This window comes from Colias eurytheme, chromosome 10 (genome assembly GCF_061535395.1).
Source record: "Colias eurytheme isolate Ceu_HAF_F1 chromosome 10, ilColEury1 Martin Lab GWU primary, whole genome shotgun sequence".
NCBI classification, from domain to species: domain Eukaryota; kingdom Metazoa; phylum Arthropoda; class Insecta; order Lepidoptera; family Pieridae; genus Colias; species Colias eurytheme.
This window is the reverse complement of record NC_142989.1, coordinates 7,238,116-7,253,915: the sequence shown is the minus strand read 5'-3', so window position 1 is coordinate 7,253,915 and position 15,800 is coordinate 7,238,116. Positions and strand designations below refer to the sequence as shown.

The 15,800-nt window shown below is 33.4% G+C and overlaps 1 protein-coding gene across 1 annotated transcript; it reads right to left on the bottom strand.

Moving 5' to 3' along the window:
* Nucleotides 1–164: 164 nt before the first annotated feature.
* On the bottom strand, nucleotides 165–15,463 carry LOC149905260 (aminopeptidase N-like). Its single transcript, XM_090106192.1, has 14 exons — nucleotides 14,767–15,463; nucleotides 12,743–12,907; nucleotides 12,301–12,588; nucleotides 11,944–12,124; nucleotides 5,811–6,091; nucleotides 5,321–5,495; nucleotides 4,882–5,059; nucleotides 4,511–4,614; nucleotides 3,915–4,109; nucleotides 3,249–3,439; nucleotides 2,863–3,039; nucleotides 1,829–1,978; nucleotides 1,522–1,591; nucleotides 165–1,087 (listed from the first exon to the last, which is right to left on the bottom strand). Exons 1-14 carry the CDS (start codon nucleotides 15,429–15,431, stop codon nucleotides 872–874), a joined length of 3,036 nt encoding a protein of 1,011 aa, XP_089962318.1. The 5' UTR covers nucleotides 15,432–15,463; the 3' UTR covers nucleotides 165–871.
* Between the last annotated feature and the right edge of the window lie 337 nt (nucleotides 15,464–15,800).

Sequence of the window (15,800 nt, the reverse complement as noted above, 5' to 3'; positions counted from 1 at the left end):
ACCCTAATTAAGATATAACTTATGAGTAAAAATGCAGTAAAAAATTATTAATCATATTTAAATTTAAAAATATAACTTATTAAAACTATAAGGTTATTTAAATCTTTAACAATTAATTATAAATAATAATAATAAAAATGTTAAATTAAGACAAAAAAGTTCACTTTGTGCAATATTGACGTGTTTTATCATAAAATAAATTAATGATTAACATTAAATAGCATAAAAATAATAAATGATTTAAAAATACGCCTATAAGAATCAAACAATCAAGTTACAACTCTGTAACAAGATGTGACCGTTCATAGTTTTGCTTATTTCTAATTCACAATATTTGCTTTTAGGTACTCATTTGCTTTATATTTTTCTGAACTTTTGTCAGTTAACGCGGGCTACTCACATTACACATACATATACAGGGGCAATATTGGCAATTTATGTGATGTCTATAGGCATGTAGAGGCAATTTAGAGAACAGCTGAAATTGCTCCGACCGCTGTGCAACCGATATTGCCCCTGCGACAGATGTGTGAGTAGGCTGCTGAACTATTGTAATTAAATAAAATTATGAAATTTAGTTCCATAATTTTTACAATTACCTTAAATAATGTCATAGCACAGTGAATTAGATTTCAGCCTCAAAACATTAAAACTATACAAAACTATAGTATTATGTTTCATCAAACTACCCAATCATTCCAACTTTAAAATATCCTTACATGTTAAACTCCTTAAGACTATCAAAATTAAGAATAAAAAAATAAGACCCCAACAAACTTAAATAACACCTAAAATTACAATAACAAAAAGAATATAATTGCGTAATAGTTATACTAAGATATTATAATGAAAAAAAAAACAAACTATACAACTAATATTGATTAAATAATGCGACGAAAAGTCCCAAGGCGATCAGTAGTACTGACACCATCACTGTATGAGCGTCATTTTCGTCTATCCACTCATATACAGTATTTAAATATAGAGTGTTCCAAATAAGATCTTCTTGCAATTCTTCTACTGCCCTTTCAGCTGATGTCTCGGAGTCATCCAGTTCGCTGAATCGCGACTTAACCCAGTTGGTGAACTGAAAATTAAGTTATCTTTGAGCATTGCGAAGCATTATTCCTTTATTATTTAAAAGGGGTTCGAATCCACGTCTTTCGCAGTTCCTTGGCGACACCTCACCTCTTTGCCACTCATGATTAAACCCCAACAATAGAATATCTTTTATTCCTTCAATTTTAGGAGCTTAGAGTTCTCATTTCATTTATATGAAATTGCAATGCAGTAGTGGTCCAAAGGATATAGCACTTCAATCAGTAAGCCGTGGGTTCGAGATCAGACGTAGGTATAATATTAATATGGTTTTGACTAGATTTGCTTGGTGAATTATTACCAGGTTCATAGGCTCATGGGAGGCCTGTGTTCTAGCTGGTTCTAGCAGAATATGAGCTAATTATCATATAACAGTTATTATGACATAAAAGATATAAATAACGGAATACATACATCACTAACCATATCCCTGTCACCTAAGTTTTTGGCGACTACGTGCAAAACTTCTTCCAGTTTGTCAGGGCCTCCGTACCTGAAAAATTGTTATGATTTTATTTGTATACTGGAAATGTTTAAATATAATAATATAATGAAAAGTGCATAAAAATGAATCTAAACTCTCGTTAATCAAACCAATTCTAAAAATACTGAAGAAGGCTCTCCAAGGTTACTTGTCCCCTTTTATATAATATTCTAGTTCAAGGTTCTTAGTCCATGACCGGCTATGTTTAATACGGTTATTAATAAACGGTATATTATGCATACTTACATATTTCTTATTTCTATAGTTCTTAGAGTGAGGAAGTTCAAAGCAATGCGGACATTTTGGGGACCAGTAGACGAAACAACAGATTTAAATATTCTGGATCTTTCTTCAGTACTGTAGGGACTATTGGCAGCAATGGTCTGGTCTAGCAATCTGTTAAACAATTAGTGTGAATTAAATAAGTTATGAGGGAAATTTATAAATATCCTTATGTATTATTTATGTATAATATGTTCTCTGGAGTTTCAATCTAAGCCTATTTAATTCATGAAATGTAAACTTTTTTTATTTAGCTTTGAAATTAAATAACTGTACCAATTATTTTTGACATACCTAATATTAAATTCTCAAACTATTAAAACAAGTCACACGAATAAAAAAAATATGCAATACAAAAAATAAGAATTAAAAACCCTAATTCGTACCCTGAGTATTCTAATAATTATTTCTTTGTTCGAAATTAAAAGAAAAAAATATTCGTTCTATTTTAACAATTAAAAATGCAAAGCCTTTGTGAGTTAGCATAAATAAGACCAATGCAGGTCACCACAACGGTCTTTGAGACAAAGGCGTGTAAACAAAGAGGAAATTTAACATGCCTATTACTGTGCTAATATCAGTAGGCCGTGGACGACAAAGGAATTTTTAAATTAGAGCAAGTTTACGGCTTATATTAACTTAAAGCCCAATATTATCAAGTTTACAATTTTTAATAATTTAGATCTTGATTAGATGTACATAAAGTAAAACATAAAGTCTCACGGTATATTCAAAAGGCGTAGAGCATTCTTTCGTTTTTCTTAGTGCGTTCGAAAAGATTATATCTATGCAATGTTCTAAAACTGAAAAACACTGAATACGAGTTTTCGTTTACACTAAAAGATCACGAAATAATGCTCTAGCTCTATGTTCGTTTGATGTAAATGCACCGTTCTATTAACAAATCCAATATAAAAATTCATGCGATGCATTCTACCCATTCAAGTAGACCATCATTCGCAATATAATCCTACAACCAATTCGGTTTTGCAACTTACGTCTGAATGAAAGTGTTGTCCTGCGAACAAGCCAAGGATTCTAAAATGACCACTCGTTCGTGAGCATTGTTGACAGTTTCGATATATTCAAACAAAAGGCTTCTCTCTTCCTCACCACCGGACATTACATTGGCACAAAATACAGCAGGACGCAGGTCAGCTGGAATGTTGGGGTTCCTGAAAGGTTAGAAATCAGAATATCTGATTGATAATCATTTGAATATTTTTATAAGTTTTTATATTAATATGAGCAGCTACTTCCGTATAATTAACTAATTCCAAATTGTTGCACCTATGATATTCTAGTAAATCAATTTCATGCTCAATATTAAATGAATGTGTTTTAGTTTCTTTTTTTTTTCGTTTGGTTAAAAATATAATCTTACACAGCATCCTTATTATTCGGATCTCTGAACCAGTCAATAGCAGCAGCGATGCAGGGCTGATAGCCAACTGTGCAGGCGTGGCGCATCACCAGGCCTCGGACCAGTGACGTCATAGCTGGCTCATTTATATTTACTTCGGGTGTAAAACCTAGCTCATTTTCCAATGTCACGATTGATCTTCTCACCATTCTCTGTAATTTAATATCATTAATTTATAGTATTCAGATAAAATCGACACGTAGGTACAAGCTATCATTGGATAAGTGTAGTCTTGTGAGCTATCGTTGGATGAGTTTTTCAATGTTATTTTATGTACGAGTGGACGGACATATTTTTTATAGATTTTCTTTGTTCTACTGATTGTCAAGTGAACATCGATGCTAAAAAACCGTTTTTATGATATCTGATAGGTATTACTACAATTATATATATTTGATACTAGCGGTCCGCCCCGGCTTCGCCCGTGGTACATATTTACGTTTTCTCTACATAAAAACCATCCTCGTACTTCAAGGAATATAATAAAAAAAGAATTATCGAAATCGGTTCAGCCGTTCTCGAGTTATGCGCTTACCAACACATTTTGCGATTCATTTTTATATATAAGATAACGACTTTAAAAGACAGCCTTGACTGTTATGTATAAAGTTTGAATACAAAACTTACTCGGTAAATAGCAGGATCTAGATCGTCATCATCATCAATGTACGCCAAGAGACGAGTCCTCAAGAAGTCCATGCTTCTAATGAACGCCTTCCATACCACGTATTCAGTTTCATGCTCCATAGTCAAAACCACTCTGAACGCTATGTCATAATCCACCTTACCAGCTCGCGCTAAGTTCAGGGCATCGTCAACTAACTAGACAATAGAAAAGATATGAAAATCTACAGATTCGATTTAAGTACATATTATCTAAAGTAAGTAAAGTATGGCTTTAATATAGAGCAGTCTATAAACCATATTCTTATTATGTTCTTTCAAAGCCATTTTAAAAATATCGTTTTGAGAGCATGTGCAGACACGTTTTGGCAGATCTTTTTTATTCTAGCTTTTAATCCATTGAATTGATTTCAATGAGTTTGTTATTATCAACACACGAGTCTAATGTTTCAACACATTTTTAATATTCAACAATCACAGTAAAATATTATATATACCTACTTCAATTACATGTACGTTTCAAAATTATTTTTAATGAATATGACGTGACCTTAAAATTTTACTCTCAACGCGCCAAGGAAGTTAGCAGTTATACTTACTGTGGCTCGGTTGATAGGATGAATGGTTGCCCTCCTTTCGGGATCTTCTAAAGCTTCAATAATTCTTTCCCATAGTTCATTTTCGTAATTCACACGGTAGTAACCTTTATATGCAAATAGACATAGGTGTATGTGTATATGCATTGTATATGTTCAAAGAAAAAATATATTATTTATATTTGTAAAAAGATTCCATGGCATAAAGATTATTTGATAAGTTTTGTATTAACCATCGAGTTCTGTTTTTATGAAATTTCTTGATTATTAAGTAACGTTTCATAACTATTTAAAAATGATTCATAAAAATAGATAAAAATGGGACAGAGAAGTCAAAAATAGGTACCTATTATTATTTATTATGATAATATTACCTTGTCCTTGAATATTAAACAGCACCCAGTCTTCTTCACCTAGAACCATATCTAAGCTGACTGTAGATTCCATAACCATTACAGGATAAATGTTATCAAAGTTTGGACTGACACTAGTCGTGTAAGTTAGTGGTACCATGTAAACAGTTATTGGCCTTGAAGAATATCCGAATCTTTCCTGAAATGTATTTGTTGTTATAGAACTGGCTTTTATTTCATAAACAGTCAGGACCACAAAGAAAAGAACCTTTGTGAAGTAATTTCTGCGCGTAAGAGCTCTGAAGCTATTAACTATTAAACTAATATTATCAAATGGTCTTCGTTGTTCAATTTTAGAGGATGATGTTTCAATCTCCTCTAAAAACTTAACTAATCGTTTCCATTTTAAAAAATTCAAAAATGCTTTCCAACCTATATTAATTACAAATAGAAAACTTACCTGCGATACAAAGACACCAGTTTGTTGCAAACCAACTCGGATAATAGGATAATTATTTTGCAAAGTCCAGGCTTCCATGAAGTCTATAACACTATCAATCAATTTGTTTGCTTCACCATCCCAGAACCCTTTTACTGTATCGTAGAAGTTTCGAGAGTTTATGTTTGATAGAGCGCTGTAAAACAGAATATTATATTATATTTTAAATGATGTACCTATGCATGTGTCCACATGTAAGTAAATAAATAATTGCCTCTGGTTACGAAACTTGTAATGTTTAGTAATATGCACTAAAAATTACTCGCTCTCTATTATTTTTGTAACTTTTCTGAATTCTAATTGTAGTTGAAAACAAAGGCTACATAAATATGAAGTTCGCAGCAACGCTACTGTCAAGGCAAGCGAATCGAAAATTTTGGAGCTATAGTTGAAAGCAATGCAACGGACAACTTATCAAAGTCCACACTTCATATTTTATGAGGCCACTTACTCAGTTTGAAGAAGTGCTGATGCAGCGTCTTTGATGTGATCCTTTTCGGGATCTTTGGATAGAGTCAAGCTTAACATGTGAAGGATTGCAGGGGCTTTTGTTTTAACCAATCCGTTAATATTCTCTCGTATTTGGTCTTCATCAAATAAATCTTCTGCCGCTTCCAATGGTAATGCAGCCCTATACCCGTCATTTAGTAAGCTTTCTTGTATAACATCGCTAACAAATACAGCATTCATATCTATCAATGTATCATCTACCCCTATAGGGTTTGTTTGAAACTGAAAATATGGAAATACTTTAAAATTCAAACAGATATTCAGACCAGAGATACCTCTCTCTCAGATCTCTTAAGAGTTTTCTATTAATTTGATACAGTTCCCGGGTTTCAGTTGTAGAACAATGTTTTGTTACTAAGTACTTAATATGTGAAAGGATACTGTATAAAGCGCGTCACACACGGTGAAGATACTATAATATTTTATCTTAAGATACTGTTATATTTTATATTACAGTATCTTAACGCATCCGGTATCAGCGTTCGGACCATCATTTTTCTTTTTGTCATTGCGTACCACCCACCCCTGTAGAACCGCCATCCTGTTACAAATGACGCGAAATTTTGTGGGTCATTTGTAACAGGATGGCGGTTCTACAGGAGTCTTAGTACGCAATGAAAAAAAGAAAAATGATGGTCCGAACGCTGATACCGGATGCGTTAATATACTGTATTATGTTTCGCAGCTTCATTCTTTGCGATTTATATTGACATGGTGTAGTAGCGTTCCTAGCCTGAGCCTTGCACGGGTTTTTTAAAGTTATATTATTAATTTAAATTTATATTTTTATAATTTTTAAATTATACTTTTTTTTTTTTTTGTGGCAACACTTTTTACCCCTACCATTTACCCCCATCATTTCTCAAACGGTTCGTTACGATGTGTAGGTCATTCTGCGTTTCCGTGCTCAAGCCTTCGCACGTCTCCGATAAAATCATTTTAATCAATTTTAAAAAAAAAATTAAAATAATTAGTGCTCAATATGGGGAAGAAAAGGAAACATGAAAAGACGGACGAAGAAATTAGACGAAAGATTAAAAAACTAGAAAATCGGCTTACCAAAAGAGCAAATCAATCTACAAGCGATTCGTCGGAAGAAAATATGATAAGTAAGTTGGTAATTTAAAAAAAAAAAAAAAATACAACGGTTTTTTGTTTTGATTAATTAGTGATGCGTACTGCTAAAATTGGGCTGTTACTATCATCAACATTAATCAATGCTTAGTGATGCGAGGATACCATACCTGGGTTTCTTCTATCACAAATAAAGCGACGCGTACTGCTATACTTGGGCTGATACTGTCGCTGTTTTTAAAAAACATTTGCTATATAGAAATGTTTTTGCAAATGTTTTCGCCACTGAGGGACCACCAAACTGATGAGGCACCTCGACCGTTATCACCATGTCCTTTGTCACCTCAAGAAATCGCGCCACGTCCCGACTCGCCACGACCTGATGAGTTTGTTGAACCGCAACCGGGAACGTCGGTGGACAGTGATAAACGAAATGAAGAGCTGGAGCTGGGTGAAGACGTCCTTCAATTGTTAGGAGACGCTCCAAAAACCGACACTTCGCTGGGCCCTGCGATCCATAAGGATGTCGCCAGCAGGTGGCAGGACATCCTTTCCAAAGGACTTCCTAAGGAAATAAAAGATATCCTTTACAAAGAATATCTAGTTCCCAATAATTGCGATTTGTTGCTGGCGCCTGCTCTCAACCTGGAGGTAAAGGCTGCACTGCCTGAAGCTTTAATTAAAAGAGACACGTCGCTCTGCTACAGGCAAAAACAACTTGGGGTTGCACTGTCTGCTCTTGCAACAGTCATCCAAATGGTCATAGCGAATGAAACGTCAAAACAAAAAATTTTAAAGCCTTTAAGTGATGCGTGTCGTATACTGTGTGACAGCCATCATGCTGAAACGAGGACACGAAGAAAATTTCATCATCATCATCATCAGCCCATATACGTTCCCACTGCTGGGACACGGGCCTCCTATGAGGGTACAGGCCATAATCCACCACGCTGGCCAAGTGCGGGTTGGCGGATGACACATGTCGTCGAACTTTTTGATTCTTCGACATGTCGGTTTCCTCACGATGTTTTCCTTCACCGTTCGAGAAGAAAATTTGTAATATCCTAATTGATTGATTGATGTGATTAACACCAAATTAAAAGACGCCATAATAGAAACCAAACGAGATGCGTTACTGTTCGGTGAGAATATCTCGGAAAAACTTAAAGCAGCCAAGTCTATCCAACAGTCAGGTGAATCTTTAAAGAATATACAAAAACCTAAAAATAGACCTAGTGTATCTGTGTCGACTAATGAAGTCAACAAGGGCCGTTTGAACTATGTTCCTCAGCAGCGTCAGGCGGACAACAAACGCCACGACAACCGTTTCGCTCGTGTGCCCAACATGGCGTCGCGTCCACCTCCGAGCAACAGTGCACGACGACCCCCCGACCGGACGTACCCGCCTTCGAAGACACCAGCACCGCAGCGGAGGCAATAATCGACCAGGTGCGATATGCTGGAAGACTTCAGCATTATTTTAATAACTGGCGTAATATCACTAATGATAAGATCATTTTATCGTGGGTTAAAGGTTATTCCATACCTTTTAAGTCTTATCCGTTTAGAACCGATAAGCCTATGTATGTGTATGTGTGTATCATAAAACGGAACAAGAACGACAAGATTTTGATACGTGTTTGTCGAACTTATTATCTATAAATGCGATATCGCATTGTAACCATGAACCGGGCGAGTTTTTATCCTCTATTTTCCTAGTGTCTAAACCAAATGGTGACAAGAGATTTATTCTTAACTAGCGGTCCGCCCCGGCTTCGCCCGTGGTACATGTTTACGTTCTCTCTGCATAAGAACCATCCTCGTACTTCAAGGAATATAATAAAAAAAAAAAAAAAAGAATTATCGAAATCAGTTCAGCCGTTCTCGAGTTATACGCTTACCAACACATTTTGCGATTCATTTTTATATATAAGATTTAAAATGCCTTAACAAGTTCATTGAAACTAAACATTTTAAAATGGAGGATTATCGTACTGCGTCAAAGTTGATAACTCCAAACTGTTTTATGGCAACTATCGATTTAAAGGATGCTTATTTTTAGTGCCAGTTAATAAAATGCACAGAAAGTACTTACGGTTTGAGTATGATGGAGTCCTTTACGAATTTAATTGTTTGCCATTTGGTTTATGAACCGCACCGTTCGTGTTTACAAAACTTCTAAAACCTATATTTGAATTTTTAAGAAAAACTCATCGTGTGATATCAGTCGTTTATCTTGATGATGTCTTTTGTATTGGTAGAACACTATTAGAATGCCAAGAAAACATAACTTTGACCAAAACACTTTTTGAAACACTAGGTTTTTTGATTAACTTAGAGAAAAGTTCGTTCTAGTACCAAAGATGCAATACAAGTATTCGGCTCCAATAATATGTTTTTAAAACTACCCGACGATAAGAAGTTAAAAATTAAAGAAAAAGTTTCCACCATCTTAAAAAGTAAAAAAATGCAAATTACGAGAATTTGCTCAATTTATCGGTTTATTAATTTCAGCTTGTTCCGCAATTCAATATGCTTGGTTATATACTAAAATTTTCGAACAGTATAAATATGTGTTTGCTAAACCCTAGAAGCCTAATCTATATAGAACGTACACAAAGCCTTAATATACGTCTCAGAGGCGTACACATATAAAAGCCCTTATTTTAGGTATATTGTTTAATTATTATTATTTTAATAAAGCGGAAATTTGAATTTGGGAAATAAATTAAAAATAAAACCACACTGTTATCAATTATAACTATAATCACAGTTGTTTATTACAACATAAGAAACAATATGCATAAATTGGAACAAAAAATTTACTTCTTCAAAATAAACTAAAACATAAATTATTTTTATAGAGTATCAATTTTTTTTTTTTTTTTTTTTTTTTTTTTTTAACGCTAATTATATATTCTTAGATCAAACATTACAACTAACCAGACTTGTAAAGGACTAGATTAACTTTAGGAACAGTCTACACATAAATCAACCTTGTGCTCGCCACACACAGAATTTTTACATTTATTGCATACTAATTTTGACATGCATGGTTGGATTAGTTTCTTCAGAGGGCCCAGATTCTTGTAATGACGCAACGAACTCAAACACCTCATTATTTTCGTCCTCGCTTTGAACGTCGTCGATAATCTGGTCATCCACAACTTCGGAATTTGAATCCTCGTGAGAAGGACGTCTTCTCCGTTCAAAATCGCGATAATGTCGTCTTCATTTAATATATTGGACCGTGACATATTTATACCTGAAACAATTCCTAAAAAAGATATAAAATACACGAATAACAATCAAAAGTAAAATCACTTAATCTTAGTTAAAAGTTACACAAAGCCTAAACATACGTCTCACAGGCGTGCAAAACACTTCGAACAGATAATTAAAATTCCAGATAATTTAAAATCGGATATGTTTTGGTGGATCCGTAATATAGATATAGGATCAACCACAACCTACACAGAACTCTGAAGTTGGTTGCCGCGAAGCTTTTAGGCAAGCTTTACTAAGGAAAGGCTTGTCACCAAGTACGGTACAAATAATGTTATCATCGTTATCTGATTCTACCTACAAACAATACGATGGCTGCATAAAGACATGGATAAACTACTGCAGTACTCACAACTATAGATACATCTCGGCATCTGTCCCTCCAGTTTTACATTTTCTTACCGATTTATTTAATAAAGGTGCTAAATACGGTACCATTAACTCCTATAAGTCTGCCTTATCATTAATTTTATCTAATTTAGAAGATGATAGAGTAAAACAAATCCTAAATATCATATAACCTGGGATCCGAGCATACTTCTCGAATATTTAGCCCAACAGTGGCCAAATAATGAACTCAGTTTGGAAACTCTTTCCAAAAAGACTGCAACTCTATTGGCTTTGGTAACAGCGCATCGAGTACAAACACTTGCTCTTATTAAATTAAAGGACCTTGATATAAGAGGCACAAGTGAAATAATAATAATGATTTCAGATTTAATTAAAACTTCTTAGCCGTACTCGTTACAGCCTACCAGCTTTGCTAAAACATTGTTATCTAATAATGATTGTAACCTGCAAGAAAAATAATTAATGGTTAAATTATGAAAATAATGTGTGATTAATAATATTTATATTGATTATTGCAAATAAAAATATGAAACTTACCGAAAGTTTTTACATTTTTATCACCATTTCACATTTTATTTACTCTAAACATCTACACCATGTCAATATAAATCGCAAAGAATGAAGCTGCGAAACATAATTGAAAATCAAACGAACTTACCAAGTGAAGTTCGATGACAATTATGTGAGCAGCTTCATTCGAAGCGATTTATAGATACCCACCCTAAGATTACAGTTATTTCGACAACAAACGTATTACATAACATTTTAATATATTCCCTGCCCTATATAAAAACAAAATGTGAAATATCTCTCAACAAATGACCTACACATCGTAACGAACCGTTTGAGAAATGATGGGGGTAAATGGTAGGGGTAAAAAGTGTTGCCACAAAAAAAAAAAAAAGTATAATTTAAAAATTATAAAAATATAAATTTAAATTAATAATATAACTTTAAAAAACCCGTGCAAGGCTCAGGCTAGGAACGCTACTACACCATGTCAATATAAATCGCTTCGAATGAAGCTGCTCACATAATTGTCATCGAACTTCACTTGGTAAGTTCGTTTGATTTTCAAATATAAAATATAACAGTATCTTAAGATAAAATCTTCACCGTGTGTGACGCGCTTTTGTGTTAGTTGTATACTATTTATAATTTGTATCTTTACCTATTTATGAAACTGTATTTTTAAAGTTAAGATTTTGAAATTAAGTAAAACTATAGGTAATAATATCAGATTAATTTATACGTAAATTAAAGTAGAACAAGTAAATTGTGTGTATTTCAAAATCTAAACATATGGAAGATTATTAACAACTCTTTGCAATAATATTGAGGTGACCTTTATAAAATATACATACATCTCTAACAATGCGATTCGCAGCGTAGCTTCCGAGTCCCGCGACAACCCATTGATATTTCCAGTTATCTGGTACCATAACATATCCGAACCATTGTCTGGATATAGCTTCTGATAATTTAACAAGACCTGTTTTTCTTTGGATAACAGATGCTCCAGTTTCCATTAAAACATAGGGCTCCCTATAAAGTGAAATAATATTTTTAATTACAATGTATAAAAAATATAAAAAAATAACCTCTTAAATTGGAATTGTTTGTAATAATAGAAAATTTGAAAAGTATTATCATGTAAGTACAGTCAGTTTTATTAAGCAAAACAATAGATATCACAACACAATATTATTAAAAATACTTACCAAATACAAATTGTTGACAAAGCGTACCAATCCCTATCAACATCTGGCATCGCCATAATATGCAATCTTCCATCTTGATTAGCGACAATTTGGTCATGATCTTTACCCGTCCATGTGTTAAAAGAGCTAAAGAAGTTACTAATTGCTACACTGGCTTGAGAATCCTGATTGCTACGACCAGGCCGAGCGTACAGAGCAACATTTGCAATTGGAAAACTTAGAGCATTCATATTATGTGCAACCATCCCCCATAAATGAGGTACACCCGACATTGGCGTGAAGTGTACTCTGTAAACAAACATTGCATGAAAAAACATATTTAGATATAAGATTTAAGGCTTAGTCAGATTTGGTAAAATAAAATACGCATAACATTAGCGACTTAAAAGTCTTCGTATATTATGCAATCATAAGTATCAAATAAGCTAATAGTAATACGTACTCATTTTGGGGGCGTGGATCGACTAAAACGGAATTAGCTATTACATGTTGATAGTTGTTTATGCCAGCAAAATTGAAAGATATGGTAGTGTGAACATTTGGCTCATCGATGCAAGGGAAGACTCGGCGCGCATTGGTAGGATGTAAATTCATCGCCACGTAAGTACTGGAAACATACACACATGTTAAACACTTTCATTTTTAATTAAGATTTGACTATAATAATATAGATAAAAGAAATCATGTTTATAATTTATGGATTCAATTGAACTGTTTTTATCCATACAGTTTTGTAGAAACTCAACCAGAAAATACACCGAACAATAAGTTTGAACGAAAATGTTTTCATAATTACTCCTGATCATAGCGCCCCACATATAGCCCGATGCCTGGACTTCTCAATTGGCCTGTATATTCTACATAAACGATAAATAGTGACGAAGTCTGGCTGGGCGTCACTTCTAACACTCCATCATTTAATTTCCACGTCGAAGGGATGATATTTGCAGTTGTAAATCTTGCAACTATTACGCTTGTCACCTCAATATTTTCAACATTAAATTTTAGCGGGTCCTCTAGTGTCTCTTCGTTTAGAACCAAATCTATTACAGCTCGTCCTTTGAATGCATTGACACCATCCAGCGTTATCTCAATTGCGTATCTTGGTGATTTTAGTCCTGGTCTTACGTTATTACTGTGTGTTAGACTAAAGTCCTCATTTCGTTCCAAGTTATTATCTACTACTGTATTACGTGGGTGATCATTTGTTCTTAAGACTTTATCATTTATATTTTTTATATCAGATATAAATTTAATGGGTAAAGGTTTAACTATACTATTAATCAATATACAAAATAATAAAATAGTTCTCCATTTCAATTTTAGGAAAGCCATTGCACTTCTTCACAATTTGATCAACGAATAAAGATGATCACAAATAGGTCGAATATTGATAGCTCACAGAAATACTTAAGATAATGTCACCCGTTCATGATCCAGTTGTGATAAAGCGAATATATCTAATTTATCTCAAAATTCTGAGTATATCGGTTTGCAGCTTTTGCGTAACATATTGTGTTTATCTCGAATACATTTTTAAATTTTGTGTTGGAGTTTGAATAAAAATTTTATTTGAGTTTCATTTTTTTGTTTCATATTTGAATAAAAATTTTATTTGAGTTTCATTTTTTGACAAGATATACATTTCCCAAAATGTGGACCCCCGCCTGTGTATTAAAATGAATTGAAATATGTAAAATTTTTAAAAACATAATAATATTATATTTTTACCGCACGCAGTTTCGCTCAATAAAAAGTTGCGTGTGCATAAATTAGTAAATATTTTACAAATTCAAAAATCAATTGCTTAGCGATAATATTATTCTGTACTTATTGCCACACGTTGCTTATAATTTAATATTTTATTTTTAATACTAGCATAGATTGATATTATTAGATAAAAAAAAATGTTTTATTTCGTAAGATAGCACAAGAATGATGACACCATCATTCCAGCAAGATAAAAATCATCTTAATTTACTATGAGATATACTATCACTATGTTTCGTTGAATTTTTTGAACATCAATAATTTGATTATGAGTGAGAGATTTCTTGAAATATGATTATCATTTGTAAGATTATAAGAAGAATTGCTAAAGTTTCAAGTGTTCGTACTATATAAGATTCTGTAAACCATTTTTATGCGCTTTTGTCTCTCATACACAAGCATTGTTGTTTTTGCCTCAGGGATTGCAATTAGAACCAGGTATGTTCTTACAAACAATAGATGGTGAAATATTACTTGCAAACGTTTTTACGAATTTTTGTTTATTTCTGTAAATGTTTTCGTATAAGTAACGAAGATTTTATATAAGTTTTCCATACGATGAAAACAGTTACTCGAAATAAATTTAAGTCTATTTTTTAAACTATAATGTATAACACCTGAATGTATACCTTCATATTTTTATAGTAGTAAAAAATGTATCTTTAGTATTTTAAAAATTTTAGGTGGAATACTTACTCAGTTTCATAACTGCCACTATACAGCCCGATGCCGGCTCGTGACAAGGATCCTCTATAGCGTATCTCAATAGTATATAATGTTGCTTCATGGCCAGTATTAATTTCCAATTGACCGTCGTCTACCACTACTTCATCAGGGGCTCCAAAATTGGACCCAGCTCCTGCAGCCAGCAGGACAGAGTCTATATTTAAATCTTCAAAGTGGAATATCAAAGGATCTTCAGCTGTAGCCAATTGGACTTGCACTCTGAGAATAGCTACCCCGTTAAATGTTCCGTCATTTAGTCTTGGTTCCAGTGTAACTTCGTAGCTAGTGACAACCATTCCGTCTCTTATTTGGTTGAAAAGTGTAAAGTCCTGATTTTTTGTAATTGCAATTCCTGGATCGTATTTCACGTCATTAACTAATTCATAGTCGTCTTCCAAACTTTCGCTACTGTTTCCGGGGTTTATATAATCGACTTCCAAACTTTCTTCTTCAGTTTCCGTGGAATTATTATCATCGTTATTAATGTTGATGTCATCTTGAAAATCTTGCAAATCAAAAGGGTTAATTACATCGTCACTAGGAAAGGTCACTGTATCGATTCGAGTTCTTAATGGTAGTGAATTGATTGACACAATTACGGAAAAAATCACAATTATTTTATTTAAGGCACCCATTTTTTTTCCTAGTTAGTAAATATATTCCAACGAGCACCATACCCGTATCTAAACTATATTCGAGTCTTCTTAGAACTAACACACAATCCCATATTTGGTATCTTGAAGAAAGAACGTCATAGGAATATGATAAATGATTTTATCTGATACGTACACTTGAAGATGTGAAAAGTGTGTATTGATAAAATAGCAAAGTAAGTTTCGACATATGTCCGAATTTATTATCACTTTTAAGATTGTGTCTTATAAAATCTTAAGTCAAAGAAATATTATATTTGCCGCAGTTGCATTGTGAGGTCCTTCGTTTTGATTTATTATAACAAAATGTACGCAATTATTACAGATATTATAAAGTGTAAGGGGATCAGT